This window comes from Marmota monax, unplaced genomic scaffold, assembly GCF_021218885.2.
Source record: "Marmota monax isolate L192 unplaced genomic scaffold, Marmota_monax_Labrador192_F-V1.1 WCK01_AAM20220418_F8-fsc00245, whole genome shotgun sequence".
In the NCBI taxonomy this organism is placed as follows: Eukaryota; Metazoa; Chordata; class Mammalia; order Rodentia; family Sciuridae; genus Marmota; species Marmota monax.
This window is the reverse complement of record NW_026693895.1, coordinates 1,126,966-1,152,170: the sequence shown is the minus strand read 5'-3', so window position 1 is coordinate 1,152,170 and position 25,205 is coordinate 1,126,966. Positions and strand designations below refer to the sequence as shown.

General features: G+C 44.8%; 1 protein-coding gene across 3 annotated transcripts in view; it reads right to left on the bottom strand.

Annotated features, from left to right (window-relative positions):
• The window catches only part of Tmem87b (transmembrane protein 87B), a 53,162-nt gene that overhangs the window by 17,979 nt on the left and 9,978 nt on the right, over positions 1–25,205 (bottom strand). For 2 of the 3 annotated variants that reach the window (XM_058585161.1, XM_058585162.1), the window contains exons 6-15: positions 24,027–24,117; positions 21,346–21,407; positions 20,818–21,001; positions 16,773–16,872; positions 13,452–13,545; positions 11,065–11,135; positions 6,762–6,871; positions 6,614–6,672; positions 5,459–5,562; positions 3,471–3,544 (exon numbers count right to left, since the gene is read on the bottom strand). In XM_058585161.1, the coding sequence (XP_058441144.1) occupies positions 3,471–3,544; positions 5,459–5,562; positions 6,614–6,672; positions 6,762–6,871; positions 11,065–11,135; positions 13,452–13,545; positions 16,773–16,872; positions 20,818–21,001; positions 21,346–21,407; positions 24,027–24,117 (949 nt within the window). Of the gene's footprint in view, positions 1–3,470; positions 3,545–5,458; positions 5,563–6,613; positions 6,673–6,761; positions 6,872–8,337; positions 8,410–11,064; positions 11,136–13,451; positions 13,546–16,772; positions 16,873–20,817; positions 21,002–21,345; positions 21,408–24,026; positions 24,118–25,205 lie in introns of all 3 variants that reach the window. The other variant, XM_046462818.2, reaches the window with a different exon arrangement.

Sequence of the window (25,205 nt, the reverse complement as noted above, 5' to 3'; positions counted from 1 at the left end):
AAGTTTGATATGCTATTTTTATCATTTAATAGAAAACATTTTAGATTAGCACTTGTGATTTCTTCTACCTGTTACTCAGGAGCGTGCTACCAACTTCCAAATGTTGGATTCTTTTTAGATATCTACTATCAATAGTGCTTAGTTTAATTCCATCATGGTTACAGTTCCCTCTCCGCAGGAATGCAATCTTTGAATTTTCGGCTTTTGCTGTGCTGGGGACTGCACCCAGGCCGTTATACATGATAGGCAAGTGCTCTACTGCTGAGTTAAACCACCAGCCCTTCTGGGAATATTGAAAAGACTTTTCAAACCCATATATATAGTCTATCTTTTTCAATGTGGACTTGAACAGGTCAATTAAGGCTTTGTTCAACTCATAACTGATATGTCCACTTGCATTATTAGTGACTGAAAAAGGAATGTTCAAATAGATAATTATGACCAAATTTGTCTATGTAACTTTAAAATATGTGAAATAAAATTTGATTATTATGGCTTCTTGGTAAATTCAACATTTTACCATTTAGAAATTATGCTTTTAAACTTTTATTTGTTTAGGTACTGGGGACTGAACCCAGGGGTGCTAAATTACATCCCCAGTATTTTTTTTATTTTGAGACAGGGCCTCACTAAGTTGCTGATGATGGCATCAAAATTGCAACACTCCTGCTTTAGCCTCCTGAGTCACTGGGATTACAGGGGTTCACTACTGTGCCTGGCTGAAAAGATGCTTTTTAAAATCCTGGTGGTTCTGCCTTGAGGTGTACTTCATCAGAACCCACTCTGACTCTCCTATGCTTAGTGTTTTCGTTGTACACCTTTTTTCACTTTATATACTTTTCACAACCAGGTGTTATTTTTAAAGCATCTCCTACAGATATCCCATAACCTGATTTCACTTTGTTTTTTTTAAAGAACAGTTTAACAATCTCTGAACTTGAATATTCAGTCCACCTGCATTTAATGTAATTATTAAAACAGATTTATATCAACTACACTGTAATTTGTTTTATGTTGGTCCCTTCTTTCTTTTCCTTCCTATTTTCTTTTGGGTTGTTTTAATATTCTGTTCTATCCCTTCTGTTGGCTGCTTTTTAACTGGATGCTCCAAAGATTCCAAAATGTTTCATACTTATCGCAATCTACTCTGCACATAGAAACTGTAACATATTGTGGATTTCATTTACACCTAGCCTGTCCTTCATGTGACATTCATATATTTTACTTCCGCGTATCTTACAAACCTCACAATGTACCTTTACTATTTTTGCTTCAAAAGATCAATTGACTTTTCCTTCTGTTTCTCTTATAGCTAGTTTTTAAATTGATACTACTTCTCTTCAATCTAAGGAATTTCCCTTAGCATTTTTCTTAGGCCAGCTCTGCTGATGACCAATTCTTAGAGCTTTAATTTACTAGAAAATACCCTTTTTCACTCTCATGTTTGAAAAATATTTTTGTCGATACAGAATTCTGGGTTGGCAATTTTTTAAAACTACTTTAAAAATGTCATTCCACTGTCTTTTTAAGAATTCCAGTCTGCTGTCACTAGTATCTGGGTGTAAAGTACCTTCTTCCAATGGCTTCTTTTGAAAGCTCTGTATTGGTTTTCAGTAGTCTGCCTCTAAGGTCTCTGAACACTGCCTCTGTGCCTCTCATTAGAGCTTTGCCGATCCAGGGTTAGTGTTATTAATCATTTCTGTGTTTTTGCAAATATTTTTATTCCCCATCCCCTCTTCCTCTGGAGCTCAGTTACGCACGTGCAGAATGTTCAATAAGGCCATGGGTCACTCAGGTCACATTCACTTTGTTTCTAGCCTTTCTCTCTAATTTTCAGTTTATGTTTTTTGATCTGTCTCCAAATGTTCACCCTTCCCTTCTGTGCGTCCAACCTGCGCATCTCCTGTTAATCTAACCCAGCGAGTGACGTCAGACATTCGATCTTCAGTTGTAGTGCTCTGGTTCTCGCTTCTCCTCTCGTTCCTATGCCTTTCTCCCAGGTTCCCTCTCTCCTGAACTTCCCATGGATCACTGACCTGTGGTGACCTCGCTAGATTTCAGTAGGGTGGTTTTCTCCAGCTCTGCTTTAGTTTTAGGTGAATACCGAAGATCCCAGAGCATGGTTTGTTCAGGGGTTTCGAGGAAAGCCCAAGGTGTTCATCTAAGCCCTTTCACTTGCTGAGACTCACTTTTCGAAAGCCACAGTGGGCAACCCCCACATCTCTGCTCTGCTCCTCAGGCAAATGGCCTCCCTCTCTGGCATCCTGGAGTCCTGCTCAGCACAGGCCCAGTTCAGCATCAGTGGAGGCTTGAAAGACATGTGCTCTCCCCTTCACAGAGTTCCCCCTGCGGTCTTCAGGCATTGCACAACCCCACTCTCCACTCTCCACTCCCCCTTCGTGGGCAGGGCAACGTCCCCAGAGGCCAGGTGTCAGGACAGGTTCTGTCAACGGGGACTCTGAAGAGGGCCACTGCCCGGGTTCTGCTCTGGGTTTGGTTGCTCTCCAGTGCTTTCCAGTGCTCCATGTTGCCAGTGTCCACTGAGTCGATACTGGTCAGACATCAACACAAAGGTGTGTCGCTACAGTTCACCCCATCATTCCGGAAGCTGGAACTTCAGTGCATGGAATTCTAATACTAATAATTTAATTAATTCTAATAATAATAATTTAATGGTGAATTAGCTTTTCAGGTTTCTGAACTTTCTTAACAGGAGGGTCAAAAAAAACCATGAAAGAGTGGGTTGCTGGTGAGAGGAAGATGAGAAAAGGTAAAGGAAGGGGCACTGGAGGCATGCTGGTCATGCTATGATGTTTGCTGACCAGGCATTTTCAAAGAATTTTAGACAATGAGGCAAGAATCAAAATAAATTATGAGAAAGAATGTTACTAATAAGAGAAATCAAAGCAGGAGGAAAGCAAGACAGAACAGGTAGAGTCACTCTCAATATCTGAATTACACCCTGATGCTGCCTTATTGAGGGCTTCATTAGAGCACATGGCAGACAAACCAGAGTGCAAAATGTGATGCGGAGACCAACAGAGAGAATGGACATGGTACTGGAACCATATTAGACATGCTGTGGACATAACTGGGAAACGACAGGTGTGCATGCTTTTAAAAGAGCAAGAAGAGATAAGGCACAGAAACCCAGCCACCCTGTAAGACCAGCACCTCTCCAGACTAAGCACCACACGTCGGGAACACAATGTGAGAACCATGTGCCCACTGTAATGCTTTAAGTGCAAATAAGGAATAAAGGCTCCAACTACATTTGGCAATCCCCAAATTTAATCGCTGACTTTTCTTTTTATGAGCGCCTATCATAAGAAAGGGTTCCTTTAGATAATGTTTACAAATATTTACAGGAGAATTTAAAATGATGCATGTGGCTATGTATCACATCAGGGAAGGATCTGACCTGCTACAGCAAGTTCAACCGTCACTTAAAGAGAAAACATAACACTCACTTAAATTTTCAGACGTTACCATGAATTCTTCAACTTCATCATCAGAATCATCTATTAAGGGCATGAATGCATATCTGTATAAAGAAGAAGGATAGTGTCACTAGTGTGCTTAAACCTGTTCAATTTTTAGTTTATATCTAAAGTAGTCATTATATATAAAAACCTACATCTTGGGACTGGGGTTGTGGCTCAGCGGTAGAACATTCGCCTAGTATGTGGGAGGCCCTGGGTTCAATCCTCAGCACCACATAAAAATAAATAAATAAATAAACAAACAAACAAATAAATAAAAGTATAAAAAAAGTAAATTAATTTAAAAAAAACCCTACATCTTGAAAGGTTCTTTAATAAAAAATGTAAATTTTATTATTTTATTCTCGAGTCAGCAAGAATCACCGTGAAGCTATGCTGGTGAAAGTAGAAGTGGATAAAATCTTTCTGGAAAGCAATTCCACAATCTATACAATCTATGTGCTCAAGCAGGTTATGCCCTGCAGTACTTCTGTCTCCCCGAGAGGTTCTCCTTCCTGCCCGCAGCTTTCCAGCTTGTCCCCTAATGAAGAGAAAGTCTGACTGGGGAAAATAAAACCCCTGGTGGAGTCACACTTTCGTGGACGCAAACATCCTGCTGATGGGGGTTAATCAAAGCCTCCTTTCCCCAAGACCTTCTGGTACTAGCTATCACAGTTCCACCTGCCATTCATTCCACTAACAAGAGTTTACCCAGACAGATGTCCAACAGCATTCTTGCTCTTGATAACAGCAAGAGTCTAAAGACAAAATGTCTAATAACGAGAACTGCTTATATAAACTGCTGTATGCATACTGTGGAATGCCATAGAGCCTTTAAAAAATAATGTGGTAAGCTATGATGGCGCATGCCTGCAGTCCCAGTGGCTTGGGAGGCTGAGGCAGGAGGATCACAAGTTCAAGGCCAGCCTCAGCAACTCGGTGAGAGCCTAAGCAACTTAGTGAGACCCTGTATCAAAAAGTAAAAAAGGCTAGGGATGTGGCTCAGTAGTAAAGCACCTCTGGGTTCAATCCCTAGTAACAAAAAGTTTTTAAAAAGTACTGGACCTACAAATGACAACATGGAAAGACACGTCTTACACAAAAAGGTGTGAAACAGAGCCATGTGTGTATGACTGCCATTTTTAAAAGGGGGAGAGCAACACACATACTTTTTCCTTTTTTCCTTGAAGGACAGACAAGGAATAAAATAGTTGTTTCCTTAGGCTGAGAGGTGAGGCAGGAAGTGGGCTTCCCGTCACTGCAGCCCAAGGCATGAGTTTCTGAACGTGGCACTGAAGCCTGCACCACTCTGGTCCCACCCTTCCTTTCCAGCTTTACTCCCTTACAAGCACAGGTGGAGCACCCAAAATCCAAAGATCTAAAAATGTTCTGAACATCATGTCAGTGCTCCAGAAAGTTTCAGATTTTGGATTTCAGATAATCAGGTTAGGGAAGTTCAACTGGTAAAATCTATGCAAATGCTTAATAACTGAAAAAATCCAAAATCTGAAACATTCCTGTCCCAAGCGTGTTGGATAAGAGATACTCAACCTTTCATCTGGGCTGTAGCTCAGTGATAGAGCACTTGCCTAGCACACATGAGGGCCTGAGTTCAAGCCCAGTACCATGTGAAAACAGAAAAAAGAGAGAGGAGACACTCAACCTCAATTCTGACCAAACTGCCTGATTCGCCTTCCCCCACCCAGAAGATGCACATTCTTCCCCAGCTCAATCCTCCACCGTCTGCTCCTTTCCTAAAGGAGCAGCATGCCTCTTCCTGGTATCGTCCTCGTCCCTCTCCCCTCTGGACTGGTTTACACACCTCTTATTTCACTGTCTCCCATTTTTTATGTTTGTCGCCCCACTTGACTATATACTGCTTAAAGCAAAGACTACTTCCCCAGTTTCTCAAAGTGTTTTTGACTCTAGGAGGGGTCAACAAATGCCTGCCAACTTCAACTACGTATGCTAGGTACCTCTGATTATTTGCCGATGGTCTCCACAAAAACATTATTACAATAAGGATAAGTGAGAACAGGAAGCTCCAAAAGGCCTCATCCACCCAGAGTTCCATCCAGTCCTACAAGAAGAACACGTCAAACAGGAGAAGTTAATTTTCTGATAAACATACAGATTTCCCATCCAAACAGTGCACCATGACGAGGACTAATGGCATCTCTCCAACAAGTAAGTCTTCCAAATAAACAAGTGCCTATTTTTTAAGCAACCTATATTGTTTGAAGTGTTTATAAAGGGCTACTTTCTCTTTCATGCCTTTCCATGAAATTTTAGGGTGAACAGAAAGATTTAGAAAACAAAAGATCCTAAAAATACACTTAGAACTTTGAGTATAAAATATTAAGATGAGGGAAGAAAGAAAAAAGTTACCTCTTATTTCATTACATTGTCCTTAAGCCAGCAGCAGCTCAGGACTTGAGGGGGCACTTTGTGATTATTTATGCAGAACTAGGGACTAGCTCCAACTCTCAAGAGACCCCTAAAAGAGGGTCTTTCACATTGCAAGCCTGAGAAAGGCATTTTCTTCCAACTAAAACACTCATCGGGAGCAGCTCCTGAAGGCTCACATTGAAAACACCATCACAGACACACGCCCGGCTTAAGGACTCCAGCCCACCATGACACAGACCTGGGCTGCTGTGTAACTCAGTGCAGAGTGTGGGCTTAGCATGCGAAGGTCTCTGGATTCAATCCCAAGCACCAAAAAAAAAAAAAGACAAAAGTCCACCCAACTTCATGGTATGCATGCAAGGAGAAAAAATTTTCCTGTCTTTTTATTTATTTATTACTTTTTGTGCTTGGATGAACCCAGGCAAACACTACCACTGAGTTACGGCTATAGTCCTTTCCTATTATTTTAAACTACAGGAAGGAAATTCTTTTTGAAAATATATAAGAAGTTTAGATGATAGAAAAAGGAGATTTAGGGGAAATTCCTTTTTCAGATTCATTTAAAAGAGGTAAAATCTTGGTAATTCTATACAATATCATTCAAAGTAAAAGGAAATTTTCCATCAAAATTACCTTTATTTGTAAACAAACTAAATTCTTCAAAATTCCACAAAATAGTATAACTAAAATCAATGGCAATTTAACTAGGAAGATTTACTTACTGATTGGCATTTTGCAATTCTAAATGTCTTGGTTGTCCACACCATAAACACTATGGAAGCTGAAACACACATTAAAAAGTCACTTTTGGAGGACAGAACATGAAATATTGAAATGCTTTATCATAATGAGAAAAAGTCAATCACTTACCCAACACAGCAAATATGAGAGTATTTGTAAAGTGCCTATATAAGGAAAATTTCACTGTGTTTTTTCTTAGCCTCAGGGTCTTCATCGTTTGTGCCAAACTTATAAAAATGTGAGAATAGTTAAGGGAAAACATTTTAAATAGTAACGAATAGCTAAAAACCATAATAAGAATCTTATATATTCCAAAATTAATAGTGCTAAACACTATTAATTTGAAGAAATTTTATCACAGAAAATGTGATTGCAACCAATGGTATATAATCCTGACATATTATACAGAATTTGCTTTAAAATTCACCACAACTGAGAAGAATGAACAGACTTCAAGAGACAGCCGCTGGCAAAGACACCTGGTTCATGCTCATTCCAAGCCAAGTGTGTGCAGCCCAGGAGAAAGTTGTGCACGCTGAGACCCCAGGTCAGACACACCACAGATGTCCCTGGATGTGCTGTTTGGCTCAAGCTTGCCTGTTTGCTTCTCTCCTGTTTTGTTTTGTTTTTTTCTGGTCTATTCTCCTTTTATTTTCTGAAAGACCACAATTGGGAAGTTAGGTCATCTACCAGCTCCATTCTATAGATTAAAAAAACGTATGCAGTATAAACTAGAACTTCAGTAGGTGGAGACCTTCCTGGACACACTACCAAAGAGGGGAGGGCTACTGTACGGGAGGAGGAAGACTACAGGTCTCTAAGAGTCACAAAGGTCAGGCAGAGAAGGGTGAGGCCAGCAAGAAGGGAACAGGAGTGGGTGTGGGACTGGATTTGACTGGGGATTTCCTTGAGGTCAGCAGGTGAGAGAAGGCCTTCCAGAGGGCTATGCAGGCTCGGGCTATGGGTCAAAGTTCAGGGCAGTCAGGAAGAAGAGGGCTTAAAGTGTGGTCCAGACAGTATCTGGTGCAGACTGGTCAGCGGATACCAAGAGGTCAGCTAGGCATTCACATCCTGTGTGGGGGGGGCTTCTCTGTAGCAGACTTTTCCCAGAACACAAATGCAGGGATTTCTGAACCTGGATTCAGGTAATGTCGCCTTTCAGAAGCAAGGATTGCAGCCAGATCTCTGCCTTGACCCTGGTTCCCTCTGGAGCAGACCAGCCAGCGTTGCTTGTGAACTGAACATTGCCCGGGCAGAGCTGGGCACTAGAAGGGAGCGTTTATGCCTATTTTAAATTCTAAATATTTCATAAATCAAAAACTTGTTTTCATATGAAAACTAAAGTAGTTGGTAAAGCTACAAAACTGCTTTTCAGTGTTCCTGAATGGTGAATGTTACAAAGAACATCAATTTCTAAAGTAACATAACCCAATCTACCAGAGCTACTGTCAGAACTTACAAAAATGCTTTTATTCCTTAAACAGCAAGATGAAAAAACCTGGCCTTGTTTAATCATTTGGAAATGTTTTTTAAAAGCCAGGGAATAAAAATATCAAAAGTAAAGGGGAAGCTGCCTAAGCCTTCACTTACCAACACACTGCTATTTTGGGTACAGTTTAAACCACTCCTCCCGTGATAGGAAAGCAGCAGCAAGAGCAACAGGCTTGTCCCCAGTGAGGTCCCAGCTTGTGCTAGGAAAGGATATCCACCAGCACAAGCCCGAGTCGAGCAGGGAGAGAGGCAGGCTGGCCAGAAGGACAAGGTCAGAATCACTCGCCTGCAGCAAAACAGCAAAACACAACAGCAGAGAAAGTGGAAGCACACATGAGAAAAGCTGGGCTTCGGAGAGTCGCGGCTCTCCTGTCTTCCTTGAGGGTCAAGTTCTTACAGGAGTAGCCACGTAAGTTCCTCAGATTCAGAGGAAGCAAAGTCTTTGGTCGAAGCATTCAGTTCTGTATCTATCGTGCCCTACTTCTCATTTGTCATCTGTGATCATTGGGAACATACGCTGGGGTCTCTTCTGTTTTTGGTTTTATACATACAGCAGACTTTCTGCTTTAATAGTGGAAATTAGCCAACAGCAATCTGAAGGCGAACCTCAAAAGTTCAGGATCCAGCAGAAATGGATACTAGATTTCCTTCCTCTCACCAAGGCAATTCTAATTTCTGGACTTCTGTTTTCTTTTTCCTGGTACTGGGGGTTGAACCCATGAGCACATTTTGGCAGGGCCTGAGACAGAGACTGAGACAGGGCCTCGAGTAAGTGCCCAGGGTAGCCTGGAACTTGCACAGCTCCTGTCTCAGCCTCCCGAGTAGCAGGAGTGTGCCCCAAGCCCAGAGGGTGCTACTTCTTAAGGAGGCACCTCAGAGGGCCTGTAAGCATAATTCAGGAGTCTGCAACAGCCCCTGTGGGCAGGGCTCCTGGAGTGGGGCATGTTCTGTGGGGGAGCTCCTACGGCTTTCATGTATTTCCAAAGCCATTTCTGATCCAGTACTCAAAGAAGGTCAAGAACCACTGCTCTGAAGAGAAAGGATAATGAATTAAGTCCAGAGTTGTTTTTCCAACTTGGAAGTTCACATATACATAACTGTTTTTTCAATTTGAAAGTTCACAAAAACACTTAGAGTTCACAAATAGGGACTTTAAAGAATAGACAGGCCAGGCTTAGAAAACATCCCACATGGGGCTCAGAGAAGCCATGGGCAGGGCTCCCTCCGCCAGCAAACCTGGGAGAAGGAGGTCTTCCCTGTAGAGAAGAGACATAGGCAAGCTCAAGCCCTCTGGGCCTTCCTGTGAGAAACAGATGAGAAAATGAAAAGAATGCAAGGGAAACAGTAAAAAAAAATTAAATGGCGAAAGATGAGAGTGTTACAGAGTGGAAACAAAAAGAACATGGTAAAACATGAAACCTATCAACCAGGACAGTGTCAACAAGGTTGTAAGGTGGGAGAGACAGACCACGTCCAGGGTACGCACAACCTCAACTCTGCTCTGACCAGCTCACATCTTCTCTAGAATTCCTCCCATTTCCCCCAGTCTCACCACAGAGGAAAAAAGGACAGGGATCTTCACCTTTAACCTATGACTCAGGTCCCTGCAGGACCCAGTTGCCACTGTCCCCACAGTGCCCCCACTGCCACACGCCGCAGCCCCTCCACCAGAGCCTGCTCCATGCCTGCCCTTCCCAGCCCTGCACGTGGCACGGCAATCTCAACAGCACAGGTCTGTCTCCCCAGTGTGGTCCCCTGCCCTGCCACCTCCCTCAGCTCTGCTCCCGCTTTCAGCCTCGTCTTCCCCTGCAGCGAGGCACCAGCCCAGCTCCTTACTTCACTGGGCCGCCTATTCTCCTTGGGTGATGTCACAGCTGCCACCTTCTCCCACCACACGACTTCTGATCTGACCCTTGGCTCCAGCTCGACCCCTCTGCAAATCAAAGCTGTGATGTTTTTATTTGTACTTCTGGCAGTGCCGGGGTGGGACCCAGGGCTTCCTGCACACCAGGCCCAGCACTCCACCTCAGAGCTGCGTCCAGCCCGGGCTGACACCGCCAACTCTCTTCCCTGGGCTGCCCAAATCACCTTCATTTTGGCTCATTCTCCAATTTCACCACCCCGAGAACTGCCACACTGCCGCCAGTAGCCCCAAGGATACACCTGAGACCTTTGAGAACCCATTTCTAGCAACGCTACTGCTGGGCTTACATCTTTATGACCCTTAGTAGGTCTTGAGGGCCCTGCAAGTGACTCCTGACCAGACTTCCTGTCTCCTCCTCCAGGTCACCTCGCAGCACTCCCGAGTCATGCCACCCACTTGTCGTGACTTTCCCGCTCTCCACAGCAGCTGCTAGAGGGACTTGCACCCCGTGCTGTCCTTCCTCTGTCCCACCTGCTCAATTCACAACACACGTGCCCAGCAGGAAAGCTGCCCGGACAGTCTGCCACTGTCCTCTTCCTACGATCTATTCCCCTCATTTCTTCCTGAAAGTCTTTCCCAGTCCTCCTGATAAGTGCCCCTGTCCTGTCGGTTTCAAAGTCAGTGTTATCGTTCCTGTGAAGGCTTCCTTGGTTTTACGCCAGAATTAATTTCTCCTCCCTCTGTTCATATTAACCACTCTAAAAAGGCAATTGCTACTGCAGTATTGCTGCTAGTTATATATCTGTCCCCTCTTAAGGGATGCAGGGACAGTCTTTTTCACCCATGTCTCATCAGTACAAGGTACACACAAAGCATCTAAATTCTGGCGGAATTAAACAGAAAATACAAAGACAGTCCTTATCTGGGGAGTTATTACTTCTTCACCTTCAACTAAACTTATATACTAAGATAACAATAATTCATAACCACATTTCATTCTATCATTATTACGAATTAAAAGTAATCTGATTTTAATGATACAACAAACTGTTTTAGAAGGACACAGTAAAGGATATGAACCACACAAAAATGGAGTCAATAACTGCTAAAATAATGTCACCCAAGACAACAGCTAAGTGGTTAGAACCCTGGAAGATAAAAACAGGGAAGCCTGAATGTAAGTTTCATCACAGTTTAGCAATTATTATCTGATAAAGGAAAACAATTCAGTTTATTTTATCACTGTGTGATGTCACATAAAAAATTTTCTCTCTTAAGAGAACTGTGTTTAGCATGTGAAAATGATCTGTTTGGCAGTAACAAATGTCAACTGGTCACCAGCTCACTTGATAATAGCAATGCAAAACTATTATGGGCTAGCAAATAAAAAGCACTGAGTCCCAAGTCTCGCCTGAGCAGCTGCCAATCTCCTCCCTCTCAGCAAACCTCCGGCCAGGACTGCTAATGAACCAGACTCCCCACTGTGTGAAGAGGCACAGGAAGTAAAACAAGGAGGGTTGCACCTGAGGCAAACACAAACCGAGACTTCACCCTGAGCCATATGAGCCATATGAGCCATATTTAAAACAGTCACTAAAATGTTAGGTAGAAGGTTAAGGAAATGCAATTTATGTGCTCCACTTAAATGTGGAGTAGGTATCTTCTCTATTTTCTTTTTAGCAAAGAAAAATTTCGTGTGAATTATATAAATGTAAATTCAGAGTTCATTATTATTATGAAAAAATAAATCTACTAAAAGAAAAAAAGAGCAGGTGTATTTAACAGGTATGGATGTACCACATGAGAGGAAGAGAAATGAGGCTTTGACATTCACTGGACAGATGTCCTGCTTTGGGGTCAGATTCAGTATGTGAGAGAAGCTTTTGTGGTGACACACACACGCTCCCCTATGCACAATGATCTGATTCACACATTTAACCCAAAGGTCACTCTGGGTGGCATCACAAAGTAGGGTACAGTCACCTTAATCACCCAGCCCAGTTGAATATTAAGAAAAGCCAAAGCGGGACATGGCGAGGTCCTCACAGATGAAGACATCACCCCTTCCTCACCAGCAACACTGCTGCCCAGGTCGCTCAAGTCTCTGTTCCCAACGTATCTCCTGGGCCTAACAATGGGGCCTGCTGAACCCCCAAAATAGCCACAAGAGACAGAGAAATCTCACAACCAGTAAGACTTAGGGAAGCGATGAGATGTCATGCTGATATGCCTGGAAGGTGTCATTGACTTTGTCCACTTGACACATCTTAAAATCCAGAATGAAGGAAGATATGAATGTGTACAGACTGAAAATGGCACAGACAATGTTCTTTATGAAGAACCACTGGACAGTCTGAGATGGAGCTGATTCTGGGGAGAACATCATGTCATCTTAAAAAGGACTCTGTTTAGACTTCTCCTTTAGGAAGTACCCAAAAAGGTAAATATCTCAGGGAAAAAAGCTCTGCTGGGGTCTTTCTTAATAAAATTTCTGGGATCTTTTTTTTTTTTTTTTTTTTTTTTTTTTACTGGATCCAATTTATTTTAATTTTTTTATTGTTGGTTGTTCAAAACATTACAAATTTCTTGATATATCATATTTCACACTTTGATTCAAGTGGGTTATGAACTCCCATTTTTACCCCATATACAGATTGCAGAATCACATCAGTTACACATCCATTGATTTACATATTGCCATACTAGTGTCTGTTGTGTTCTGCTGCCTTTCCTATCCTCTACTATCCCCCCTCCCCTCCCCTCCCCTCCCCTCCCCTCCCCTCTTCTCTCTCTACCCCCTCTACTGTCATTCATTTCTCCCCCTTGTATTATTTTTTCCTTTCCCCTCACTTCCTCTTGTATGTATAACCCTGAGGGTCTCCTTCCATTTCCATGCAATTTCCCTTCTCTCTCCCTTTCCCTCCCACCTCTCATCCCTATTTAATGTTAATCTTCTTCTCCTGCTCTTCGTCCCTACTCTGGTCTTAGTTACTCTCCTTATATCAAAGAAGACGTTTGGCATTTGTTTTTTAGGGATTGGCTAGCTTCACTTAGCATAATCTGCTCTAATGCCATCCATTTCCCTGCAAATTCTATGATTTTGTCATTTTTTAATGCAGAGTAATACTCCATTGTGTATAAATGCCATATTTTTTTTTATCCATTCGTCTATTGAAGGGCATCTAGGTTGGTTCCACAGTCTTGCTATTGTGAATTGTGAATTAAAAAAAAAAATCATCTCAGGAGCTAAAACATGTTTCACAGCAACAATAAAAAAGGGTTGGTGGGTGGGCTGGGGTTCTGGCTCAGCGGTAGAGCACTTGCCTAGCACATTCGAGGTCCTGGGTTTGATCCTCAGCACCACATTAAAAAAACAAAAAACAAAAAACTACTGTGTCAAACTGAAAAAACAAAATAAGTATTAAAAAGAATAAAAGGGGTGGTGGGAATCATGCAGTTCTTACCCCAGTGACTCTCATCACACCCTCCAGAGCAGCAAAGATGAAGTAGAGCAGTCCCAGTCCAATCACCCGGTGCATGACGGTTCCTAGACGTGGCCTGCAGCCAAGGGAGACAGAGGAAGGGAAGGCCGTGAGAGCATGGCACAAGGGTAGGGCACCTCTAAGCAGCTCAGTCTGCCCCAGCCTGGGAGGCACTGTCCCAGGATGCAGTGGTCTTCCTATCGGTCCCTTCCTGTAGTACCTGAAGCTGCACAGGCGCCAGGGAAGCGCAGCTCGAGGACAGCAGAGTGCCAGAGGACTCCGCTCAACTTCAAGCAACACAATGACCACAATCGGATACTGTTTCTGTCAAGTGGACCAGAAGGCTATGGAAACTGAGAAGCTAAGTGACCACTTCCAATGGCCACTGGCAGGACTCCTACTACAAACTGTTGTGAGAAAGGTCTGCCTGGAGGCCACTCATTGCTCTTCTGACATGAAGGACAGATGGACTCCAGGGCTTTCCTCTGATCTCTGCCTGTGCCACTTGGAACAGGAGCACTAACAGAATCTAGTTTCATTCTTTAAACTGAGAAGTTTAAAATAACATTTCTGACTTGCAAAACACAAATGAACTAGAGAAATGCAAAGGTAGTGTTTTTTATAATCAATAATATGAAAATAAAGAACATTTCATGACATTTATAAGTCAGAATTGACTGCAGCACATACATTTAGAATACAAAAAACCCTCTTCTGAATCTACCAGAATAAAACCTGATTTTGAAAAAAATAAGGCAGTCATTTTGAAATAAAATCTAAATAAAGATTAAAGTCCATAATTAATCTTTAAAAATATTTACCTAATTTAGTGAATCTTCTAGTTATAACCAGCAAACCAGAGTGGAGAGTCCAACAGGAGAAGCCAGCAGTGGAGGGCTATTCAGCAAGGGCCTGTGCCCCGCCCCACCCAAGCTCCAGCACACTGCTGGTGCTGAAGCTCACAGCCAGACCTGCACTGCAGGGCCGGACCCTGACCACAGGGTCTATGCTGTCTACCGTACAGGCCACACAGAGCATTTGAGAAGGAATCTTAGTGACCCCAGTGAAAAAAAAGGCCTCCTGCCTACAGCCTTTTCAACTCCCTGAAACCCAAGCTCACACGCACAAGCAGGCATTCGGTGCAGGTTACTGAGTACCTGCTAAGGACTACACTTGGCTCAGGGTCAAGGACCCAAGACCAGCAAGGCTCCTGCCCCCTGGGACTCACACTTAAGTGTGGGGGGACAGGCAATAAATACTAATGGCCACACTGGGTGGCTTTATAAAAAAGATGAAGGGCCGGGGGCCACTCAGCATGCACTACTGGAGTCCTGGGAGATGGCGGAGGAGCACAGGTCTGGATGGGGAGGAAGCACTGGAGTCTGGTGCAGAGGGAAAGCTGGACCTGTCAAGGCTGGGATTTTGTCAAGAGGCCGACCAAGGCAAAATCGAGTGGAGTCGGAAGCCCAATGTGGGCACTCCAAGGCTGGGGCTCAGCAAGGGAGCTGAGGAAGGAACAGCCAGTGACTGAGGACAGAACTCCCAAGGCACTCTGCAAACTGAGCAAAGCCAGGGCTCGAACAGAAGCTAACAGCTGGACCCCTGACCAGCCTAAGCAGCGCCACGTGGACAGGCAAGGGGAGGTCATGGTGACCTGACAAGAGGGGTCTCGGTGGATCAGTGGGGGCAGAACCTCCCCTGGGGATGTCAAGAGTACATGGGAAGTTGGAGTGACAAGTGCAGGATGCTCATGGGAGAAGTCGCACCGCACATGGTGACGAGAAGTGAGGTAGGAGCAGGGAGGACCATGGGGGGATTTGGGGACCTTGCTTTTATAAATGGTAGAAACAGAGCAACCCACTGGGGAGGAAAATCAAGACAGGGAAACTGGAACTGCTGCAGGGGCACAGGGCAGAGATGTGTGCGTGGCCAAGAGAGGAGGTGTAGTGGGTGTCCCAGCAAGCCAGGACCTGAGGACCACAGTCAGAAGACTCTCAGCTAGAAGAGAGCCAGGGGCAGCTGTGAGGGGGTGGGCAAGGGTGGAGACTTGAGAAGAGGGGTGAAGCTGCTCTGCAACGGGGTCTAGGAGAGACCCCAGCAGTAGCTCAAGTGCACAGGGCAGTGAGGGCCAGTGCCGTCCCAGGCAGATGTCCCTGTGCAGGGGTGAGTCTGACACAGTCGCAAAACTGGACTTACCCGGCTGGACTGGGCTGCTGTCGAGAAGGCTGACCAAGAGAAAGGGCGGCAGGAGGGGCAAGAACCCTGCGGGACCAAGGAAGCTAAGCCAGAGAAGCCAAGTGAGGACACACAGGGAAAGGGACACTGAAGGTGCTAGGGCCCAAAGGTCAGAGGGCACACTGGGGACAGAAAGAACAGAAGCCAATTTATGAGAGACAGGAAAGAGGAGACGGCAGTTGAAAAGGTATTGTTAAAAATTAAAATTAAAACTAGGAAGAGGGTGTGCTTAAGCATGACAGTCAAGTGTAGAAAACGACCACGGAGACCAGCAGTGGGAGGAGCTGAAACCAGGGACAGGAGAGGAGGGCATGAGCCCATGTGCCCAGGACCAGGAAGCACGGGGAACTCCAGCAGGGGGGGCGCTGGGGAGGAAGATGAAGGGCAGGAGTCTGGCAGCCCACAGAGCACCTTGAGAAGATGCAGAAGGGGACCCAGGGGACCATCTGGAGGCGTGAGCTTCTGGGAGTAAGAGAATTGAGGAAGGCAGGGAGAACAATGGTCTGAAAACAGCAGTGAGGATAAAGAGGACGAGTTCTCCCGACTCACACCCAGGGAGTCACAGGAGAGGAAAGGCCTGCGGGGGCTCCAGGCTAGTGAGGTCCTCAGGGAACGGGCAGGTCCATTAGAAATCCTGCTGACACGGTGTCTAATCAACTCTGTAACACTCAAATGTGATTTTAAAAGCTTTCCTGTACTGGCTAGAAAACAAAATGGCTTGAATTTCAAGAATCATTTCAGATTTTCCATCATCCTTCAAGTTCACACTTTGTTAACCTAACTATAAAGTTATTAGAATTCAAATTCAGAATACTTACTTGAAAATAACATAAAATAACTAGTACATGGGAATCTTTTTACTTTTTTTGGCCGAGGATGGGACCTAGGATCCTGCGTATGCTAGGCAAATGTTCTACCACTAAGCTACAGCCCCAGTCCGGGAAGTCTCTTAAAACCATTTTCTTGCAGATTTTCCCCTTGGGGATTTGCATAATGATCCAGTTCCACCAAGATCATAATGTGTACTAGGTAAGAGACAGGGTATGTTTCCCATGCCCCACTACTTACTTCACAATACCATAGCCCAAGCTCACAATGATCACCAGGAGGCGGGCCAACGTCCTCTTAACTGCAGATATCAACTCGGCGAATATCAATAAGCCTTGGGCTGAGGGGGAAAAAAGAAAGTACTTCACTGTGTGTACCTTGAAGGCCTTCCACCCAAGATGTTAGACGTGTACTATGAACAACTACAGTCTGAACTCAGAACAATTAGCCAGATTTTCTTTAAAAGTTCTTCTCCAAGCCAACTGATGTTTGAAACCTCAGGGATGGAGAAGCCATAGTCTCCTGAAGAATTCGCTCCAAATGTGCTCAGCTCTGCTGGCAGTGCTCTTCTGTCACCCGATGCCTGTCTCCTGAGCATCCTCAGTTCTTTCCCCTGGAGGTTACCCACAACTCTCCCTCTTCCTGTCCTGTGACTACCTGAAAGTCATAACACCCACCGGAATTCTTTCTCAGGATGCCTTCATCACTTACTTATGTAAAACGCATCTGTTAGGAGTCCAGCACTTGGCCACCGTGTTGAGGCCCTGGGTTCGAACTCCAGCATCACATACACACGCGTGCATGCACACACGCATGTTATGCTCCCACTGGGTGGCTATAACAGAACAGACACCTTGATCCCTACCTGCATGGGACCTGTACTCTGCCCAAGTAAACAGAATTCACCCTATTTCCTGCATGGTGGACGTGACACAGTAACCCTGGGACTGGAGGAAGCCCAATCTGATCCACTCTCAGGGAGGCAGAAGTGGGTCCAGAACAGCTCAGATAAAAGTGACAGAAGTGACATCTACAATAGGACTTGAAGGCTAAGCATAAGTAGGTGGGAAAAGAAAGGGTGACCCAGAGATAACGGCATGCACCAGGCGAGCAGGAGGGAGGAGGAGAAGCTAGCACACAGGCATGCCGACAGCAGGCAGGGAATGTGGATGCCGGGAAAAGAGCCTGGCGACAAAGCACGACCACTCATGCAGGTCTGGGCCCTGTTATGGAGTCTGGGCTTGGGCAGTGGGAACTCAGTAATGGCGAGTGGACCCAGGAGTGAGAGGGGCAAAGCCAGCCTTGCGTCTATTTTGGTAAAGTTCTATTGAAAAGCCACGCCCCTTGCCTGCGTGTCCTCTGAGGAGGCCTGACCCTCCACAGCAGAACTGAGAAGTCAGAACAGACACAGGCTGCAGAGCCAAGACGATATACTCATTTGGCCACTCAGAAAACATCAGCAGACTACTGCAACAAAAGGGACAGCTTGACCTCCCAAGATGCTCGGCCCACAATGGGGTCGGGGGTAGGGGTCAGGGGCTGGGGTGAGTCGGGGGCAGAGGCTGAGGGCAAGAAAAACACTCGACTGGTCAATCCTGAAACCTCAGCGAGAGAGGGCGAGTCCTGGCAGCAAAGATGGAGAGAAGCAGGCAAATGTTCAGAGAGCAGCTGGGGCTCAAGGCCAGTAACAAGGCCCCGGACACTTTCTCTCTTGGTGTTTTCAGCTCTGTCCTGCACGAAGCCCAAAAAGAGCCTTTCCAACATCTCAGATAGGTGGGGAACTGGAGGGCAAGGAAGAAGGCAAGGAGGTGGCCGAGGTCTAGCAGCAGCAGGAGAAAAGCCTGGACAGGCAGTGAGCTTGGGATTAGACAAGGCAGGTTCACAGGCAGGATGAATGTCATTTCTGCACACAGAGGCTAGCAAGCTGGTAAGGCCCTCAGGGGTTGGTAGGTGACATGTAGTCTGTATATTGGGGACAGAGATCCTGATAGGAGACACAGCTTTACAAGAAACCAGAAAGGAGGCCTCCAGGAGAGGCCAGAATGTGAGGAAGGGGTTAGACACAAAGGTTGGAAGAGAGGTGTGCTTTCAAATCCCCCGCTGCTCCATCGGAACCGTCTGCCCCTTCTGAAGCAGTGCAGATACACCTTCCCAAGCAGTGCAGATACACCTTCCTGGAACAGCCTGACCTATAGCACGTTCTCAGTTCCGCCCCGGTGACTGCTCTCACGTCAGTCTAGGGCCGCAGGAGCTTGTGGGAGGCAACCGCCCTCTCAACTGCCTATGCCGAGTTCGTTTTGCGTCAGCCCCAACCTTCAAATCCTTCTAAAAACTTTGCCATCCATATTTCTGCAATCTGCACTCCAACCCCGAATTTAAGATCTTACCCATTAAATTCCACTTTCCCGTTCAGATGTCATGTCTCTTTGTGTCACATCATGTATCTCCAGGTGAAAAGGGTCTACTTAAAATGACTCTCTAGGCCTCTAAGTATTTATTCTCCTGCCAGGCTCTCATTATCCACAAAACTGAATAGAATGTGACAAAACTGAAAAGAATTGAATAGAATGGACAAGACTGACTGCATGACCTCTTCTGATAACCAGTTTCAGTTCATATTCCTATCTTGTCTGTAAGAAATCACAAGAGACCCCCACAAATACATTGGGAAAACCTAGCTATCTTAAGTTTATTACATTTTCTCAGCTGCCAGTCCAGCTGCTCACAAGATAGAAATCAGCCTGACACAACCTATTTTCAGGGGCCCTGACAACCACTGCTTCCTACCCTGTTAGTGGCTTTTCCAGAACAATGCTGAGCAAGACAGCTCACTTTACAGAATCCCCTCTTGGGAACATCAGAAGGGACACCCGCCCATGCCTAATTTCCAGGCACCTCTGCTATGCGACAGGACACTGAACGGCAGCACAGGGTTTCTCTTCCAAGCCTTCTGGTGCAACATCACAGGAGGACCTGGCATTCCTGAGGATGGCGAATGACTTCTCATCTCTTCACGGACCTCCATCCTCTGCTGCTCCTCATCCAGGTTCAGGCCACCCTTTGTACTCTCAGCTCTGCATGACCACAGCTGACCTGCCCTCTCTGGCAGTCTGCAATGCTTCACCGTAAGCAGAAGACCCACCGGTCCCTCATCCTGAGCTAGAGCATGTGCGTGTGCACACCACACCACACCACACCACAAATGCTTCTACAGCATCAATTCCCCCACCAGGCAACCCTGCACGCTTGGCCTTTCTTTATCCTCTTCCATAACCCTTTTAAATGCCATATTTTGGCAAATTTCACATATTCCCAAAAAGGAAAAACCAGTAGAGTGAATTCCCATGAACCCCAGCTCAGCTTCAGTAATTATCAATGTTATCACAAATGTTTCATCTGTTTTTTTTTTCCTGGAGTATTTTTAAATAAACAGCAGACAATGATGTCCATGAAACTCTGTACCAGGATCACGTATAACTGATACAGAAGTACATTTCGGGGCTGGGGCTGTAGTTCGGAGGCAGAGCACTTGCCTAGCATGTGTGAGGCACTGGATTCAATCCTTAGCACCACATAAAAATAAAACAAATAAAATAAAGGCATTCTGTCTACAATTACAAAACAAAACAAAAAACAAACAAAAGAAGTACATTTTGGAGTACATCCAACCATCCTGAGCTCTTCCCCCTTTCCACAGCTTCAGTGAGGGAACTGAGCCTCTATTTCCCTGGCCTCGTGGAGGCCACCTGGGGAAGCCTAGCACACGCCATCCCTTCCTCACACGTCCCACTATGTACACAGTGATGGTGACACTCCCGCAGGAGTGAAGAAGTGGGAAAGGACACAGCAAGGTCCAGGCATTGTCCACCGTGATGTCACTGACTTTATTCCCTGTGGTCACGTGTCCTTTGTTCTTTTTTAGAAAAGGGAAAAGAAGATGGATGGGAAAAGGGGCTATTTTAAAAGGACCAGCCTCTTCTCAATCCTCCTGTCCAGAACTTGGTGTTGTTTTAATCTAAGCTGAACCTTAGAGAAAGGGAATAAGGGAATCTTCTTTTTTCCAGGAGGGAAAGCTATCAAGAAGGAAAACAGAAAACGAAGAGGCGTGCTCGCCCAGACCAAGGACCCACAGCGACTGCCTCTTCTTGGCTTCCCTCCTCCTCATCTACAACACAGCTCCTCCCCACCCCTGCAGGAAGGGACACCTGCCAGGCTCTGCTCCCAGATGCTGGGCAACTCCTAGGCAGGACTATAGGTATGGAGACCCTCAACCCTCAAAACTTACTTGATAGTCCGGTGCTGTTGATGTTTTGGTATTCCGAATAAAAAACTGCTTTTTCAAGCATTCCTAGGAAAATCACAGCTGCAATCCAGAACTGAATTCTTAATATATCTTTCCAGTAACAGGCAGACCACGTCAGCCAGAGTATACCATATAATATATAAACAATACACATCACCATGTAAAACTGTAGAAAGAAAAGCAATTTTAGTCAGTTATAGCTTCTAACCATTTGGAAGTTGACGTTTCTACATTTGAATATTCAATCCTTTACTTTCCAGTCACTTTGGAACCAGAAACAGAGGATATGTCAAAGCATTAGCTACCAGGGCTGGGGATAGAGCTCAGTGGTAGAGTGCTTGCCTCACATGCACAAGGCCCTGGGTTCAATCCCCAGCACCAAAAACAAAAAACAAAACAAAACAAAAGCATTAGCTACCAATGATAGTATCCCTACACTCTTAAAATTTTTACTTCCCAATTAGGACACAAAATTCATTTTTCAAAAGAAAAAAAAAGAGAAATACTTACAATCATCAGAGGCCAATCTGATGCAGAGATATATCCATGAGGTCCCATCATTGAAAGAGAAACTGGTAACAATAGGATCAGAGAAGAAGAAATTTAAAAATTAGTTAACAATCTTAACTCTTAAAATACAATCATGCACCAATTATAATAAATAAATAAGTAAATAAATAAAAATAGCTAGGTGAAGCGGCGTACCCCTGTAATCCCAGTGTCTAGAGAGGCTGAGGCAGGAGGATTGTGAGTTCAAAGCTAGCCTCAGCAAAAGCGAGGCACTTAGCAACTCAGTGAAACCCTGTCTCTAAGTAAAATACAAAATAGGGCTGGGGATGTGGCTCAGTGGTCGAGTTCCCCTGAGTTCAATCTCCAGTGCCAAAAACAAACAAACAAAGATCACTTCCAAAAAGGCTTTAAAAACGCAAACCATGCCAACAAATGCTCAATTTTTACCTTCTCATATGTTGGATGTATGGATAATTAGTAACTATTTGATTATGTAATCTTATCAAGCAAAATACCTTTAACTTGAACTAAAACTGATCCTATACAGAAAGCAAAGTAGTACTAGTTACAAACCAGACCCGCCACTGGCCCCTCGTGATGGCCGAACTCACTGAGGACCCCTCCCTTCACGCAATGTGGCATAAGCTGCTGAGCTCAAGCGCCTGGGTTGGGTTCTGCCTGAGGAGATGAGCAGCATGCCATGTACAGTGCAGGACCCAGGGCCAGGTGGGGTTCCAGCTCCCAGCCTTCAGGGACTCCATGCTGCCCATGGTGTCAGGGAAAAGGGACAACACCTGGGAAAGGGGCGAAGGGCTGGTGTGTTAATGCCCCCCAAAATCCATGTGCTGAACCCTACTCCCCCCTGTTGGGACACTAAGAAGCGGGGTGGTGAGCTGAGGTGCAGTTCAGCCGCAAGGCCCTGGAATCCATCTCCAGCACCAAAAAAGAAGAGGGTGGGCATCACTCAATGGATCGACACCTTGGAAAAGGATGGGAGGGAACAGGTGAGGCCCCTCTAGCTGTTCTGCCCACTCCAGGAGAGGAGGAGGCATTCGCTCCCTCCTGCCAGATGAGGGCAGAGCAAGATGCCACCCTACACGCAGATGTAGACCCTCACCAGGCACCAAACCTACTACGGCCTTGATCTACGACTTCCCAGCCTCCGAGACTATGAGGAAAGGAACCACTATTATTTTTTGTGAATCATCCAACGTTGGGTATTCTATTGTAGCTGGGGGGCAGGGCAGGGTCAAGGTCCCTGCTCTTTCTGTCTGGACTATCTGCCCAGGATGCGGTCCCCATCAGGAAGCCACTGCTCCAGCCTCTGGGTGAGTGCCTCCTCAGTGCTGGTGGACACTTTGCTTCACTGACTTCACCTGCTCCTCTCTTCCCACTGGAATAAGCCCTTCCAGGTCCCCAGTGGCAGAATCAGAGTAATGTGCCCAGGGCTGCCACAGGCTATTAGCTACCATTGTGACCCAGCAGACACCCACTCTGGAGAACATTAGCCAAGGTCATTCTGGCCAGTGTCCACTCCCTAGAAAACAGTTTATTGTGAGCCTGCTCTCATGGGGCACCAGGGAACTAGAGCTTTAAGAGGCACTCAGGGTCGGGGCAAAGGCGGGTGTCACAGATTGTAGAAGCCACAGCTGACAGGCTACTTCCACTCTTAGGCTGCAGACAGAGCCTCTCTTGAGATACATTTATTTTTTGGCAGTACTGGGGATCAAACCCAGGGCCTCATGCATTCTAGGGAAGTACTCCACCACTGAGCTACATCCCCAGACCTTGTTATTTTTTGACACAAGTCTCACTAAGTTACCCAGGCTGTGTTTGAACCCACAATCCTCCTGCCTTGGCCTCCCACGTTGGTGGGATTAGAGTGTGTACCCCCCCCCCAGAAAACGGATCCTTTAAAATACATTTTTCAAATAACAGATGACAACTGTTAGAAGTTGCATACCCATTTCCATGTGTTAAGATTTTTTTTGATCTGACAGGATGGAAAAATTTATATTGCTCTTTGAAGTTTGAAATTTCTTAAGTTTGTCTGAAATAGCTCTAAGTAGTGGTGCATGCCTGTAATTCCAGTGGCTTGGGAGGGATCCCAGGGGGATCGTGAGTTCAAAGCCAGCCTCAGCAACCTAACAAGGTCCTAAGCAACTCAGCAAGACCTTGTCTCTAAATAAAACATAAAAAAAGGATATGGGGATGTGGCTCAGTGGTGGAGCATACCTGAGTTCAACCCCTAGCACCAACAAACAAACAAACAAACAAACAAAAAACCCTGAAATATATACAATTATTTGTCAATTAAAGAAAAATTCATTTTATAAAAAGTTATTTCCTGGGCTAGAGTTATGGCTCAATTGTAGGGTGCTTGCCTCACATGTGTGGAGCACTGGGTTGAACCCTAAGCACCACATAAATAAATAAAATAAAGGTATTATGTCCATCTAAAACTAAATGTTTTTTTAAAAAGTATCTTTTGTTAACAATAAAATTTTCAATCCATTAAAAAAAGGTACATTAAGTATGAAATTTTAAATCCTCAAAATGCATGCCTAACAGATCCAATTCTGAAAGAGAGATTTTTAACGGAGAATGTAGATTCAGATCAGTGATGATGAAGAATACAGAAAACGCAGACAGTAAAGAAATGTGTATGCAGTGTAATTTACCATTCAAATTCCAGCTGGCGTCTGCTTTTTCCGTTTTAATAGAAACAATAAAGATGTGAAACCCATCTCTCTGTGTTCTGGCTACAATATCCTGAAATGGGGGAAAAAAATCCTTGAGGTTATTCTTAACAAGCTACTGTGTAAGACAGAGTTGAACAGTTGTTCACCATACATTAAAACAGTTCCTGGTAACTAAGTTGGTTCACTTTTTAAAAACACAAACAGATAAAACAGCAAAAAGGAGGGGTAGGCAGCAAAGGACAAATATTGCTCCCTTTTTTTTTTTAAACCACTATCTTCCCAGACTCAAAAGGGGCAGAGGGAAAAAAAGGCTTTTCTCACTCTTCAACCTACTCTACCTCTTATTTCTATAGGCTCCCCTTAAATTATGATCTGTTGCCAGGTGTGGTGGTGCACGCCTGTCATCCCGGCTGTTTGGGAGGCTGAGACAGGATTCAAAGCCAGCCTCAGCAAAAGTGAGGCACTAAGCAACTCAGTGAGACCCTGTCTCTAAATAAAATAGGGCTGGGGATGTGGCTCAGCAGTGGAGGGCCCCCGAGTTCAATTCCCAGTACCAAAAAAATAAAATAAAATAAAAAAATTTGATCTGTTTATTTAATATTATCATGAATATTTTTTCTTAATATAACTTCTCATATTTTACTCTAATATCATCAAGCATTGTTTGAATTAAATGTGTTCTTTAAACACTGAATTGAGGAAGAAAGGAAGTCAGATAACATTGTCTGAAAGGAGTCAGACTGAGTATTGTGGCCCCTTACGGGGGACCTCACAACCAAGGGACACAAAAATCCATGGGTCCATACAGCCCTTATATAAAATGGCATGGTGTTTGCATATAACCTACATACATCTTTCTGCATGCTTAAAAATCATCTCTATATGATTTATGATGCCTAATGAAATGTAAACGCTATGCAAATAGTTGTTCTAATGTATTGTTTAGGGGAAAATGACAAAAAAAACTCTGTACATATTCAGTACAAAATTCATTTTTACAAATATTTTTGATCTGCAGTTGATGTGAGGACCAACCACATGTAGGCTAAAGGATTCCGAGGTCAGCAGCCTGCTAAGGAACAACACTGCCCACTGTACTCACTAGGAACCTCCCGATGGCTGCACACAATCGCACACATGCCACTCCTGAGCAGCTCC